At 41.7% G+C, this 15,357-nt stretch overlaps 2 protein-coding genes across 4 annotated transcripts in view; one reads left to right on the forward strand and one right to left on the reverse strand.

Annotated features, from left to right (window-relative positions):
• CENPP (centromere protein P) overlaps positions 1-2,857 on the reverse strand; it is a 117,800-nt gene extending 114,943 nt beyond the window's left edge. Inside the window, exons 1-2 of the mRNA XM_050312650.1 lie at positions 2,552-2,857; positions 680-857 (exon numbers count right to left, since the gene is read on the reverse strand). Of these exons, the coding sequence (XP_050168607.1) occupies positions 680-816 (137 nt within the window). The 5' untranslated portion in view covers positions 817-857; positions 2,552-2,857. The remainder of the gene's footprint in view (positions 1-679; positions 858-2,551) is intronic.
• A 266-nt stretch (positions 2,858-3,123) lies between these two features.
• NOL8 (nucleolar protein 8) lies at positions 3,124-15,351 on the forward strand. Of its 3 annotated transcripts, XM_050313017.1 has the most exons (17): positions 3,124-3,145; positions 3,286-3,459; positions 3,627-3,689; positions 3,995-4,073; positions 4,389-4,536; positions 5,460-5,528; positions 5,839-7,740; positions 8,008-8,124; positions 9,072-9,191; positions 9,520-9,604; positions 10,411-10,552; positions 10,861-10,944; positions 11,509-11,786; positions 12,614-12,740; positions 13,284-13,354; positions 14,098-14,180; positions 14,497-15,351. In XM_050313017.1, the coding sequence occupies exons 2-17, from the start codon at positions 3,321-3,323 to the stop codon at positions 14,548-14,550; spliced, it is 3,561 nt and encodes a 1,186-aa protein (XP_050168974.1). In that variant the 5' UTR covers positions 3,124-3,145; positions 3,286-3,320; the 3' UTR covers positions 14,551-15,351. The 3 variants fall into 3 exon arrangements, with proteins under 3 accessions (XP_050168974.1, XP_050168975.1, XP_050168973.1); XM_050313018.1 differs by lacking the exon at positions 3,124-3,145 and having other exon boundaries at positions 3,171-3,459; positions 5,463-5,528; XM_050313016.1 differs by lacking the exon at positions 3,124-3,145 and having other exon boundaries at positions 3,172-3,459.
• The last annotated feature ends 6 nt before the right edge of the window (positions 15,352-15,357 follow it).

Below are 15,357 nucleotides of genomic sequence, written 5' to 3' on the forward strand. Positions count from 1 at the left end.
ATGGTGTCCAGACCACGATCAGTTTTCAAGGAGTCAAATCTCAGTTGGATTATATTGCTGGGAACAGCAAACTATTCAGATTTACATAAACACTTCCTCTGCCCTGCCAGGTAGGCACAGCCTTTATTACAAATCTGGAGGTGCAAGTGTCCCTTTCAAGGAACATCCAACAAAAATGAGCTGAGATGCCTTTACTCATCTAAATGACTTATTTTATCCATGGATTATACATTTACTATTTAAATATCAGTTAAGTAATGGAATTTAAAAGCCACAAGTGGCACTTCTTTAGCACGTAACGAGTCACACCTCTATCTTTCCCCCCCACCCTTTTTCCCAAATAAACACACCCTGAGCTGGTTCACAGGGCACAATGGAAATGTGGCCTTTGCAGTCAACAGCTCTGCAGGGCCCACACAGTAACATCCCTGACATCGTGCTCTGACTGCTTTTTAAAGGACAAAGAAAGCAAAAACCTAGAAATCCGCAAACCACCAACAGAAGGCAGCAAAAATAGATAAAATATTTATTATTTGCTTTTTTTTCCCCTATATAGCCCGTTTTCTAAACAAAATCAGCGCTGTAAAAATAAGGGAAGTCCTAACACAGAGGCAAAAGCTTATCCCAAACGATTCTGGCAAAGAAGCACTATTAATGCAATGTGTGAAAAAAGGCATACATTGACTTCAATATCTCCTCCTCAGAAAAAAAGGTGGATTCTTGCTGGATATCTTCATACTTTTCTGTCAGTAGTTTTATTTCTTCTTCCAGTGCCTGGATTTCATCTTCATAACCCTGACAAACGTTGTCGTCCATTTCTCAGAATCAGCGTTACTCCACAAAACAAAATAACTATCCTTCTCAGGAACAAACATACAAACAAACACAGAATTAATTTTTTTAAAACTCAAATGTAACATTAGGCGATTGTTCCTCCTACCCCTCTACTTAAAATGAGACAAATTAATTAGACATCATAATTTCTGAAAACTGCAAAACTGGTCCATGCAGGTTTTAAAGATGCCAGGTAGCTCTGACACCTACAGTAATTTATACCTCCAGAAAGAACTCTGTTTGCTATGGAAGATTAAACTAATATTTGAACCTTGATCCTTAGGAACCAACTCAGCTAAAAGCATCAGCAACAGGAAAAATCGTCCCTTTGGCTCCCAGGAATCGGCAGGGACGTGACAAAGAATACATCTCTGACTTTACACAGGTAAAAAAAAAAAAAAAAAAAAAAAAAAAGAGAGTTTTCTTCAAAACAGATGTTAGTTTTGAAAAAAAAAATTGTGATTCTGTTGCATTGATTCCTCAAAGAATTAATGAATTGAATACAATCAAAGCCAAAATAATTTTAAGGCACAGATCACTGCACAGCCTGCGAAGACAAAGTTAAATTAGGAAGCTAACGAGGTGAAAGGCTTTAAGGATCTTTTTAACTAACCATGACTTGATCCAGGAGCAGATGCAGCTGGTTTATTTTTGCTGCTCTACAGGTAAAACCCAGTCCTAATCAGATCTAAAAACGGGATGCAGCTGTGACCGAGTCACCCAACACTGAAGAGTGAGACGAGGCACAGCTGTCCCTGACACGGCAGCACCACCTGCCTTTGATTAAACACCGGCAAAGAGGCACAAACTGCAACCACGTTTCACAAATAATTCAAAATAAATAAACCTCAATTTCCAGGGAAAATAATAACAATAATAACAATAATAATAATCTGACATCGAGCCCAGACCTGACACGTTCAGAGGACTGCAGAGGATATTATGCAGCTCAACACTGATGTATTAATATTTTCAACCAGGAAAAAAACCCACAAGTTGACTTCGTGTGTTTTTATACCATCCCTAATGTACCTGCAAGATCCACACTAAAGTTGTTCAATAAAAAGGGACGAGGGGGGAACAGGACTTTGTTTGTTTGTTTATTTCGTAAGATACACCATCTGAGTAAGACTTAAGAGAAAATAACATTAAAAAATGTTTTGCACTAAAAACTCAGTGAGTAAAGAAAAATGGAATTAAAGAATTGCCAAGACTGTACCTAATCACGACTGACTCTGACATTTTGAAGCAACTTTATGCATTAAATGACAACATACAAGAAACAGAAGTTCTCAACTTTTAACGCACCCTGCTCCTTTTGAGGATTTTTTTTTTTTTTAAACTGGATAGAGTGAGGAAAGTTCTGGTGGTAATAAAGAGCATGGTAGGAAAAAAGAAAAACCTTCCAGCAGCCAGAACTGTGCCCCAGGTTTGCCGACCCCTCTTTCGCAGCAGTAACGGGACACACAAAGTGCCTTCCAGCTCCTTCGACCCGAGGCTTTCTCCGCACTGCAGAAGACTCAAAGCCTTGCTAGGACCTCAAAGAGCGCTAACTCCAAAAAACAAACACCCGTGAATCAATTATTCTTAATTAAACAAAGACTTCTACAAGCAGGCAAGCGCCTCTCCTCGCCCTAAACGTGCGGATATATCGCATACGCGCGTGTATTTCTGCGTGCTCATGCACTGACAGCGCGTGTTCCACATTCCCACGTACCTGCCCGGCTCCGGGCGGGGCCAGCGGGACCCGGCACTCCGGGAGAGGAGGGAGGAGGAGTCGGGATCGGATGGGATCGGATGGGATCGGATGGGATCGGGATCGGATCGGACCCGAGCCCGGCCGTGAGGGAGGGCGGAGCGCTCGGACCCGCCGCGCCTTTCGAACCGCGCGCCCGGGGCGCTACCACAGCTGCTGCCCCAGCGGGGGGGGAGCGCGAGCACTGGCCGCGCCTTCCTCCCTGCTCCTTCTGAAAGGACAGAGCAGCTGGAGAGCCAGTTCCAGAGTTCCGTGTTAGAGACGAAAGGGAAAAGCGTTACTCTGAGGGCAGCTCGCTGGTTTGTGTTAATTTCCGCTCGCGTGTTTGCGGAAAGCACCCCCCGGCTTTCCCTCCCGCTTGGTTACGCCCCAAGCGCTCGCTGTTAAAGGGCCCAGCCCACGTGTCCCCAGCACAAGGCGGCCGGCCGGGAACGTGAACCGCTCGGAGCGCGGCTGCACAAGGAGGCGGAACCCTTTTGTGCCGCGTGAGGGCCGGGAAGGGGAGCCGGGGGGAAGGAGAATGGCGCGGCGCCGCGGGGAGCGCACATGGCGGCGGTGAGGGCAGAGCGGGGGAGCCGGAGGGACCTTGCCGGGACCGGGACCTCGTGGATTTCGGGGGGATGATTTGTCCCTAATTTGTCGCCCTGGTCGTGTTAACCTCGCAGTGTCGCTGAGCTGCTCTTGTCTCCCTGCAGGAAAGCAGAGCGTGCGGATACTCTGATTTCTCGGCATGGACGAGGAGCGGGTTTCCAAACGTTTGTACGTGGGGGGGCTCGGCCACACGGTGTCCAAGGCTGAGCTGGAAGAAAGGTTTGGAAAGTTCGGGCGTGTTTTGGATGCGGAGATTATTACCAGAAAAGATGATCAGGGTAATGGTTTTACTTCATCCTTTGTAAGTTCGTTGCTTTTCGCTTTGAAGCGTGAAGTAGAATATTTGCCCCAGAGGCACTTGAATATTCAGGAAATAGCGTCATTTTCAGTGTTAAAGGGAACAGTGAAATGACCTGAAATTAACTGGATGTTTCTCATTGATCAGGGAACCCCATGAAGACTTTTGCTTATGTCAGTGTCAGCATTTCTGATGCAGATCTTAGGAAGTGTGAGTACATCTTTTTATTTTTCACTTATTTATGTTTTGGAGCCAAGTTGCATTACTGATAACGCATCTACTGTTGTCACAGCAGGGCATGGTCAAGGCAGAGCTTGTTTCAGTCTGTTGTTTTACTAATTCCACTTTTAAGCTGCAGTTTCATGGATGCCTTTCAGGTACAACCTTTAACCAGGTGAGCAGTGAGGTGTAAGACCCCACTGAAGAAACCTCAGCCTGGCACAGAAGGAGGTGAAGTCTGGGCTGTGCTTTTTTTAATGTAGCAAATACTCATCTCCCATCTCTTTGCTTTGCAGGCATGTCAGTTCTAAATAAAACAAAATGGAAAGGGGGGACGCTGCAAATTGAGCTGGCCAAAGAGAGCTTTTTGCACAGGTAAAAAAATGCCAGGCTTTAAAAATATATATTATTGCTCAGCCTTTTGCTGTTTATCTGTTAATATCACGATAGCAACATTACATGTTATCTTCTGCACTCCTGTGCTTTCAGTTCTGATGGGCCCTGGTGGAGGTGTTGGTGCACATTTGGTGCTGGATCGTGATTTAGATCCTCGTTCCCTTCGAGGGAATGCCAATTCCTTGAGCAGTGAGGGGTTGCTGTGCTGTGGGAGGGGGTCCCTGCCAGCTCTAGTTTAGCCCGTGGGCTTTGGCACAGCCCTTCTTCTCAGGCAGGGTGCACTTTTTGGTGCAGGCTTGCCACGGAGAGGGAGGAAGCAAAGCTGCAGAAAGAAAAGCCACAGAGGAACAACCAGGCCTGTCTGCTGGAATCGCTGAAGAAGACTGGAGTTGTGGACTTCCACATGAAGGCAGTGCCAGGTACAGAGGTGCCAGAGCACAAGGTATGGTGGGGTAGAAGGGTAAGAGGGTTAAACCAGCAGAAAGCAAGCCCAGTGCATCTAAATTTATGCCAAATCTTTATGCCTTGTGTAAAGAAAATTATTAAGGGTGACAGTCCAAGCTGTGAAAAAAATAGGCTGAAGAAATACCTCATGTGGAGACAAGGAGAAGGCTCCTGTCCTTCTTTGTAATGGCTGGAAATAATCCTGATCCCACTCTCCTCTCTTCTCATGTTAAATTAGGAAGTGCTTTGTTCCTCAGGTATCTGTGGAATTTACATAAGTAGATAACATAATATACATTCATGTCACCCTTAAAAGCTTGTAAAGAGAATATGTGATTTATTTTTCTACAGCATTTAATTATTTTGATGGCAGGGCTGTCAGGAACTACTCTCTGTGCTTCAGCACGTTCAGGGTCAGGGTCTGCACATGCTTGCAAGAGTAAGAATAAAACCACTGAATGTGCAAATTAAGGCAAGAAAAACTACATTTACTACAAAGTTTTCAAAATTATTTGCTAAGCACAGAGTTGTTTTGGAGGGATTTTGGGGTTTTAGTGGGAAAGGGGAAGAGAGCAAAATAATAGTGATTCTGTCTGTGTAGTTACCACTGTTAATTCTTAAACCAGAAGCCATATGTTAGAAATAGTAGCTGTAAAGAAAGTTACTTCTTTATTATCACTCTCTATTTGCAGGTTGTAGAAATTTGGTTTTTTGGTAGGTTTTGGTTTTTCTTTTTGAGAAGGAAGCTGGCTGAGGTGCACAGTATGATTATATCTCACTTAGCAGAGTAGACAGAAGAGAATTGGTCACAGGTCTTTCTATATTAGTGGTTTTGTTATCCGAGAATAAACATCTTATTCTATTGCAGGGTTACTTCCACTCTTTTTTTGTTTAACACTGATTATTTTTCTTTATTTTCAGAAGTGGGTTGTTGGTAAATTCGGCAGAGTCTTGCCTGTTCTGCACCTCAGGAATCAGCAAAAAAATAAAATATCCTTTTGCTATTGTTTGGGCCCAGGCACAATTCCCTTCCTTCTTTTGTCATATGGAGAAACAGTTGCTGAACAGTCTGAATTTTGACTGCTATGTCAGACTTCATTTACTGAATCCCCCAAGTAACTCTTGCAGTAATCTGTGTGGTTTGGATGAGTTTCTTTCACTGCGAGTCAGTTGCTTAAAGGCATCAGATAAAAAAAAAGACTCCTTGTTGTCCTTTCACACAGAATTCCACCCGTTCCTAAAGACTTGACTCTGCTTGCTGGAGGGATCCTGTTGTTTTGCTGCCTTAACTCAGCCCCACATTGTGAAATACGACCCCTCCAAGTACTGCCATAACCTGAGGAAGCTGGAGCCAGACCTGGCACAGGCAGCTCCCGTGTCCGAGCTCACCTGGCACTTGGAAGGGAGAGGTGACAATGCCCACGGGAAGCGACCAGCACAGTCCCCTGGGATAAAGAAACCCCCTAAAAAACTGAGGCAGCTGGGCAGGGAGGCCCCGAGTGGAGCAGCAGTTGTGTCCTCTGGGTGCCACCCAAACCACGCCAGCTCAGCACAGCTCGGTCCAAGAGCAAAGCCCAAAGCCAGTGATGAGCCTAAACTGCCCCCATCGAGGAGTCTGCACAGTAAAACACCAGGGAGAGGTTTATTGTCAGATCAAAGCAGTGTTAATGGAGTTGCAGCTCAGAGCAACACCAGTGGTTCTGACAGTGAGGTTGATTCTGAGGAGGAGATCAGAGCAATGGTGAAGAAAGAGACGGAAAAACAGCAAGCTAGGAATGTTGAGATGGAAAGTGACCCCTTGGAGGTTGTTGGGGATGATTTTGGATTAAAATACAACAGTCACTGGTCCTTATGCAATCCAGATGCCGTGAAGAAAGCTATCAAAGGAAGTTACAAAGAGACTATGGAACATGATAATGGTTACGATTCAGCAGATACAGATGAAATTATTGCTGAAAGTAAAACTCCAGATCCAAACGGTAGCAAAACTACAACTTCAGAAGATTCTAAACAGCTGGAGGTGAAAAATAAAGAAATATTATCTAACAAAAAAAGCAGTTTGGTAAATGACTCCTCACTGAAAACTCAAAATGTAAAAGAACAACACATTGAAAGACAGGGGAAAATTAAAAAATCCAAAACTGCTGCCTCACAGAGTTCAGCAGAGACAAGTGATAGTGAGAGCTCTTACTCAGAATCTGAGCAAGGGGAGTCTGAAATCAGTTCTGATTATGAGTCCATGATGCGAAACTGTTACCGCTTAGACCTTTCCTTAGATGACCTGAAAGCGTTGGCTGCCAAAAGCACTGGGACACCTGCAGAGGAATCAGGTGGTGCACGGAGTTCTGGTCTGTCCAGTGCTGAAGAAAATCCTAAGGGAAATGTAAATAAACCTAAACTTTCTAATTTTCACCCTGCAGTTAAAAAAAAAGGCATCTGTCCTGAAGATGTGCTGGCTGATATTTTAGCAGGGGAGGAGAACGACGGGAGCTCCAAGGGAGAAAATAATTCACGCTTGAAGTATCGGCCCTTCAGGGGAATGGGGTCCCTTTGTGTAAAAGAGGCAACTAAGGACAGCACTGGGTTAAAGAAGGGGTCTGTGGGAAGTTTAGGACTAGGAGCTTGTGCATCTTATTTTGGGGAGGAGTCATCTGAAAGACAGCCCAGGAACCATCCACTGTGTTCACCTGAAGTCAGCAGTAAAGAGAGACAAAACGTGCCTTGTGAGCAGCACGAGGCACTGTCAGGTGCTGCCTCCTTGGCAGAGCAGAGGCACCAGCCTGTTCCCAGGCCACGTTTACAAGGGAAGAACAAAGGTGGGAACTCTCTCCAAGGCCAGAGTTCAGAGCAGGGAGCTGCCCGTGCCAGCCCTGCTCAGAGTGACAGCGGGAGCAGTGACAAGGACGCCAACGCTGCAGGGGCCCAGAAACACTTGAAACGGCAACAGAAGAGCCCAAAACTGCTTTCCAAAAAACTGAAGAGGAATGCAAGCAATAAAAATGCAGAATGTGAAGCTAATGAATGTGGGAAGGGGAAGGCTAGCCTGGAAGAGAAGGAGCTTTGTCCTCGTGCTGCTGCCTCAAAGGAACCTGCGACAGATAAACAGGTGCAGGACAACCAGAGGAGGCTGGCAGCTCTGGAGGAGAGGCACAGGGAGAGAGAACTGCAGAAGAAACTCATTCAAGGAGCTCTTTCAAATCTGGTAATTACACTCAGAGCTTCTATCTGAATAGCCCCCAGTACAAGGGAAAGGGTAAATACTACCTGTGGATTAAGATTTTTACAAAATCATGTTCTAAATTTTCTGAGACACTGCCAGTTTTGAGTTGTACAGAGCAGTGCAATGCCTAATCCCTGGAATGCCTGTAGAGCTGCAAGAGGAATAGCAGATGTCATGGAAAAGCCTTTTAGATACTTCTGTGTGACTGCAGTATTTGCTGTGTTTGACTTGCCATTTCCCCTTTCCTAGGATAGCCAGGCAGCAGGGAGGCACAAACACATCATATTCAATTCAGATGTGGAAGATGAGGCTGAAGTGGGTGAGATGTTGAAAAAAGATGGAAGTTTGGGAAATACACATGGACAAGTAAGTGTTATTAGGAAAAAAACCTGTATGACTGTGCCTTTTATTCTGAAAACTGTTTTATCATAGTGAAGGCTCAGAAAAAATTAGGTAAGTTTTGAATTAACATGAATGATTCCTCTTTTTGTAACATCAGACAGGTTTGAAAGAACTGTCCAACTGATAAAGCTTGAGAGCTTGGGGAATTTGTGAGGAGATTGAGATTTGTATAAAAGATGTTCTGACTTTAGAAGAAAAAGAATGCTTGTGTAATTAGTTTTGAAATTGCTCAGCTTTTAGTCAAAGGAAGGTGAAGAGTTTTGGCTTGAGCAGAACTACTTTGCTCTTTCCAGCACTGGACAAACAATCTGTGCTAATGCAGTACCTTGTTTTTAAAGTGATGTTGAGCTCCAAAGAAACTCTGTGGGGCTTCTTCTTTACTCTTATTTAGCAAATTCTTCAGGGTTTTACTGCCATGGTTTCAGTACAATTAAATACTTACTTTTTTTCTGGAATAGAACTTCTTGTATATCACACTTTTTAGTCACATCTCTGCTAAAACTTTAAACCACTGGGTTTGCTTTTGCTGGGTTTTTTCCTCATAAAGGTAATAAGATTGGGGCCATTCTCATTATTGAATTAACCACTGATATTTTTAAATTGATCTCCCTTGTCATAATCAGGGAGATTTTTATACTTAACTATCTCATATTGTAAAACCTGAGTTACCCTTTAGATGGGAATTCTGCCTGTGGTAAAACTTCATAGTCATGATTATAAACTAGAATGGCACAAGGTGTGTATGCAAGAAAAGATTTGAAGCACGTGGATCAGGGAGTTGGTCGTGCAGGAAATCCACTTTCTCAGGTAAACTGGAAAGCACACGAACAAAGTTGGTACTGCTTTGTACTCTGAGCTACGTAAACAGCTCATTTCTGTTGTTTTTTGTTTTTTCTTTTTGTTTAATAAAGGATAAATCTGCTCCCAGACCTTCAGGCAAACTGTTTGACAGCAGTGAGGACGAGCAGGACGAGACGGACGAGGAGCGATTCAAAATTAAGCCCCAGTTTGAAGGCAAAGCTGGGGAAAAAGTGAGTGAACCCATTGCTGGAACTGAATTCTTCTTCCTCTAAGTCTCTGTGAATTCTGTTCTTCAGAAGAACATAACTTTTAGGCTTGGATTACTGCCGATTATGATTTTTATGAAACAACAGAGTTCCCTTAAACAGAGGAAACAGCAGCCATGGAGGAAATAACGTGTGGTGTCATCTTTGTATACAAAGAAATTTCTGAAAAAGACCTCAAGAGCTAAAGGTCATTAGCATGTTACCATTAATTACAGTAAAAAAAAAAAAAAGGTTACAGAATGTTGCTGATTTCCTCCTCCAGTGCTTAAGAGCATCTCTCTCTTTTGTTCAGCTGCTGAGGCTGCAGTCCAGATTTGGCACCGACGAAAGGTTCCGCATGGACGCTCGATTCCTGGAGAGTGACAGTGAGGAGGAAGGTAAACCTGTCCAGATTTCCTGGGGGTAATAGAACCACGTCACGGAGCTTCAGCTTTTGAAGCAGCTTATGGAGTACTTTTGCTTCTCTGGTGATTCTGTAAAGGAAACAACCCAGCTCTGCTGTGGCTCTGCCTGGTAAATACCAGTGGATGGTCTTCTTAAAGGAATGTGTTGCAAAAGTATTTGTGACAGCTGAATGAGGGGTATGTGGCTGATCAATCAACTTTTGAAAATAGCTCTTAGTACAGCGTTATATCAGTTTTATGCACATGGAAAAACAGGGTAAGTGGTGACTTAGTCAAATCACCTTTTTGACCATTACATTCATTTGAACTGCTTTGTAGCCATCCTGCAGTCCATGGCAGATTTGGCAGCCTTAGAAAGGTTTATTTTTTTTCTTTAACAGCAGAAAGTAGAAATGCTGATAAAGGAAAAATTTTAACCCAGTTTTCGAGATTCACAATTTCTTTCCGAAACTTAAATTTTTGCCTGGTCTGCTACTCCCTTTATTGCTTTAATGTGATTTTTTCTAGAGCATCAGTCAGGGGCAGAGTAGTTGCACAGTTATGTGATATAAGCAGGGAACAAGTCAAATAACTGATCCAAGTTCCACATGAAATAGATACCAATGACTGTTCTAATCAAAGATTTTCTACAGTGCAAGAGACAAGGTCTCTTAGTAGCTTTAAGATAAACAAAGTGGTGTGTTGATAGATGTGAGCTCTTCTAGTCCTGTAGTGATATTATGCATCAAATATTACAGGCTTAGCAGGGAAAATATAATGTATTTATTGTTCTCTTGCAGAGACCAAGAGCTTGAAGGCAGATGAGGAAGAGGAGCTTGCTGCAGAGAAAAAGAAAAATCTGCAAATACTGGGAAGCCTCTTGAACATCAACCTGGAACAGCCTAAGCCAAATAAAACAGCCACAAGTGCCAAGAAATTCAAGTATGAATCGTCCACCATTAGCAAAGGAGTTTTAGGGAGGCTTCATTTTTGCCACTGCTTCCTAACTTAAAATTTTCCCCCAAATGGCTGAGAAAAATAATTCCTTCCCTGTGTGTATCTGAAGTCGAGATTTAATGCACTTTCTCAGTCACTGACTGGCAGGTATTTTTTAAGTGCCAGTTACATTTTGGAGGTTTTTTGGTAAAGAAGTCAATGTGAATTTGGATCCTACTGTGAAGGTTTGGGGTAGCTTTCAGTTGAGCCTTCAGGATGTCTCATGGCTTTTCCTTTCCCTTCTGTTTTCGCAGAGATATTAATGCTCTCCGTTACGATCCCACGAGAGAGGACCACGCAGTTTTTGAAAAGAAGCCAAGTGCTGCAGAAAAGGAGAGGTAATTGTGCAGCTTGGTAACTACAGTTGTGATGTTTCTCCTGTTGGAGAGATGGTTTTAGCAGCAGACTGAGTTTGAAACTATGCACACTGCTCTTGTTTTTTCTTTAGTTCTCTCTGTGATTGCTAAAATCAAGATGCAATAGGAATTGTGAGCACTAAACTCAGCATGTAATGTCATCTTTTCTCTGCATGCCATTTACTGTCCTCACTGAAGGTGAGAAAGGTCAAGTCATGGACTTGAAGATTTACGAATCTGTGAGAGAAGCATATTAGCTCTTAACATTTCTCTTGCCAGAAAAAAACTGTCCTAAACGTCATCATTTAGTATCCTACTAAGTGAAAAGCCACTTAAGGATGTGGGTCATTAAAAAGGAGGCTTGTTCCTGCCTTTAGAATCAAACCTCAGATCTTTCCCTCCCCACTGCTTACCCCTAAAAGTGATCTCCTCATCAATGTGCTTGGAGAAGTTTAGGAAAACATTAAGAGCAAGGCAGGCTCTTAGGGAATCTTTCTTTTAAAAACAGATGTGTTGTGTTGCCACCTTTGAACTATCTCATTTCAGTAAAGTTAAAAGGAAGAAGAAGAAGGAGGAGAGTGAGAAACCACCTCAAGTGTCTGAGAAAATCTATTATGACATTGCTGCTGATTTAAAAGACTTGTTTGGATTCTCAAAGAACAAATCAGAAAAAAAGGAGGAAATACCCTGGGACAAAGATGATGCAGAGGACTCTGCCTCACCTGACCATTTGGGACCTGCATGTGGGAGTGATGCAGCTGAGGAGCTGGGTGGCTTCAAGTTTTCCTTCTTTGGAGACACAGAGAAGTCGAGCGTCAAGGAAGGTAAGAGCGGAACAGACCCAACAGCACCACTTGCAGTGGATCAGTTTTGTCAGGCACTGCAGAGGAATATGGGGCACAGAAATTCCAAATCTGGGGGGTTTTCAGAGGCACAAGTCAGTAATGAGGCAGAATCAGTATGATCCCCTCTTACACTTGCCAAACTGCACGTTGAGCTTTCATCCTGGGAATCCTGAAAGGAGTGTTTGGAGAAAAAACACGATGATTTTATTGGTTCTTTGAACAGTGAGGGAAGAGCTTGTTGTCATCCACTAAAGTTTTCAAACAGGGGAAAAGGTAATCTACAAGTCAAATAAAGCTCTGTGTAACCCAACAAGATTTTAAATGCCACGTGTGTTAATGTAGCATTAGGAGCAAAAGGCAGTCTTAGGGTTGACCCCGAGAACATTCCAGAACAGTTTATTGTTTACTTAATGTTATTATTGTACCTTTAGAAAGTTGAAACTGAGTGAGATGTGATTATTGGGGTGTCCTAAACTAAGATCAAATTGTTATGCAATCAAGATTAAATCAAGTGAGTTAGTAAGGTAGGAAATATATTAAACACCCCGCCCCCCCAAAAAAAACCAAGCCCGTCACATTTCTGCTGCCTTCAGTGTCTTCAGAATGCAGTAGAAAGGTTTCAGAATACATAAGAGATCCCTAGAACAAAGTAGAAAATACCTGAGCAGAGATGTAGTTCAAAAAACCTGGGAGGGGAGGTTTCTGTCCTCCTTAAATCTGCCTTTTCCTTCTTGGAAGTAGGAATTTTTACTGGCAAGTAGAGGAATAATCTGATTTTTTTTTTTTAAATTGTAATATTATTGCAGAGCCCTACGTACTTGAAACAATAAAACCTGTAAAAGTCACATGGCAAGAAGATCCACGTTTCCAGGACAGCAGTTCTGAGGGTGATGATGAACCAGAGGCATCAGAAGTCGAAAAGGACCAAGAAATGCAAGTTATAGTTGTATTTGTTGTCTACTTGGTTTTAGTACTTGGATGCTGTGAGAATGTTAATAGCAGCAGTCAGGTTATGGGAAACTGAGATGTTCATTTCACACCTCTGAGCAGTGGAAGTTGTCTTGGGACAAATTCCTTGCTGCACAGAGTACAATGGTCAAAAATCCCACCAGCCCATCTGATGTGACATTGAGTTTCTGGTTGAACACTTCAGGAATTAACTGGTTGATTTTGGTTTGACCCAGACCAATTTTGGTTTGGCTAAAACTCAAAGATGTACTAAGTTTTGTTTTAAAAAATGTGTGTGTTTTTTTTTGTTTTGTTTTGTTTGTTTGTGTGTGTTTGGTTGGTTGGTTGGTTTTTTGGTGTGGTTTTTTTTGGTTTTTTTGGTTTTTTGGTTTTTTTTTGTTAATAGCCTTATTTGGTTACTGTGGAGTAATGCTCTTCCATGCATTCTCTTTCTCTGAAGCTTTAACTTGTGTTAATGGAATTTGACAGTAACTTTTGTGATGGTAAAATTCCCCTGTGTTTGTCCAGGTTTATTTCTTTACCGCACAGAGAAAGTACAAGATTTTTCTTCTTCTCCAAAGATGATGAACGACTGAGAGGTACAACAGAACTTACTCACTTTCACTCCTCTTCTTTTTTTTTTTTTTTTTTTTTAACTCATACTGAATATCAGTGAGGAAAAAATACTGCCTGGTTATTTGTTTTGTAACACAGATCAGAGGTTTAAGAAAAAAAAAAAAATGCAGATTTCCACCATTACTTGTGGTCTGAACTGTGGTAGAATGCCATGAGAAAGTCCTGGTAGAATAAATGCTGAATATCTGTCTTGCTTTCCCTTTTTTTCAGATAATTGCCTAATATGTGGCTGGTCTTTCAGGGCTTACCAAAAAAAAAAAAAAAAAAAAAAAAATCACTTGACAAGTTATCTGGACATTTTGGATCCTTTCAGGCACATATATGATCTTTAACTTTCTTCTGTCTTTCTGGTGTTACTGTTAGGAATGCTGAATATTCTCATTAGCCTCATATGCCCACGTGGTTCTCAAGGCTAATTAATCTGGTTTTTTTTTTTTCGTATGGTTATAGTGAGTTTTTTATTTAAAACCAAACACAACATCACACCCCCCAAAAAAATTCCATGGACCACAAAAACAATTGCTTGTGATGTTTTATGCACTAAATTATCAGGACAGCCTTCAATAATATTTGTTTCTTGAGATTATGAATGATATGAAGAACATGGAGAATAGACCTTCTGACTTCCCTGCTGTGTTGCTCATGAGTTTTACAAATAGCAGCATATTCCGAAGTGTTTAACCACATTAATTTGTTCTTTGTGCAGAGGGCCCCAAGTTATTTTGTAGATCAGTAGATCTCAGTGAAGAAAAAGATGGTTGGGAAGACAGACGTAGATTATTGCTTGAGGTGAGTATTTAACAGCTGTGGCTGAAAGCTGAGCATGAAGAGGGAATAAGGCTCCTTATTTTGCATGAAAAATTAATTCAGAACCTCTAGAAAGGCTTGACATTTTGTAATTACAAAGGAACTAAACTTTTTCAGTATAGAAGTGTGTATAACACCATGTTAGGATGTCCAGTCAGGTAAATTACTGAATCTTTGTTGTACAGGACCAGTTACTTAACTGTATGTTAAAAATGTGTGTGAGACAAATAGGTGAATTCAGAGACTTATATTATTCATTATTATTTTATTCATAATATTGTATTTTAAACATTTTCAGGAATGTCGGAAGAAGCACAAGGATGCCAAAAGGAAAGTGAAAGCGAAACAATAAATATTTTTTACTTTACTGATCAGAAATGTTGCATCTTTGTTTCATCTTTGAAGAAGCTACAAAACAGTGTTACTTTCAAAATACTTTCAGAAATCTAATAGAAAATAATAATTTTGGCAAAAAACTACTCAGACTTTGTTTCTACATAGGAACATGTTTATTCTGTCAGTTCAGTGTTTATACCAAGGTCTGGGGTTTTGTATATGTGTGTACATGTATATATAAAAATATAAATATGGTTTAAATGTGACTTGCTGCTTTCTAGGATTTTTGATAATTAGATCATGTAACAAAGGCATTCTGCTGTGTCCTGTGGCCCCAGTGCTGAACAGGGATGAGAGAGAGCAGATAGCTCTGTGTCTGTAAGACTGTATAAATTGTATTCTTCCTAATACAACAGAGATTATATTTCAGATTCCTTTACAAATATTCAGAATGTGGTATTTGCAGGGTCAAAGTGTCTCAGAAGTTAATGAAAAGACATACATAACAGGGCAGACTTATGAAATGGATAATTTGTTTACAGAGCTGATTTTTTACTTTTTTACTGAGTTTGTATATTAATAAATAGAGAGGACAGGTGTTGTATTCTTGGTATTGAATGAATATTTATATGTTATGTCCACCTAGACCCTATGCTGCATGGGGTCTGCTGGAGCAGGCAGGCTCTGCCAAACCCACTCTGGGCACCCCTGCCAGGCTGAGGGGCACCAGGGTGCTTTACCTCTTAACCTATGCCCAGACCAGAAATTTTAAGAGATACTAATGTGTTTAAATATAATATTAGTAATACTGTCCACACAGCAA

This window comes from Myiozetetes cayanensis, unplaced genomic scaffold (assembly GCF_022539395.1).
Source record: "Myiozetetes cayanensis isolate MyiCay16 unplaced genomic scaffold, myiCay2020 scf18, whole genome shotgun sequence".
In the NCBI taxonomy this organism is placed as follows: Eukaryota; Metazoa; Chordata; class Aves; order Passeriformes; family Tyrannidae; genus Myiozetetes; species Myiozetetes cayanensis.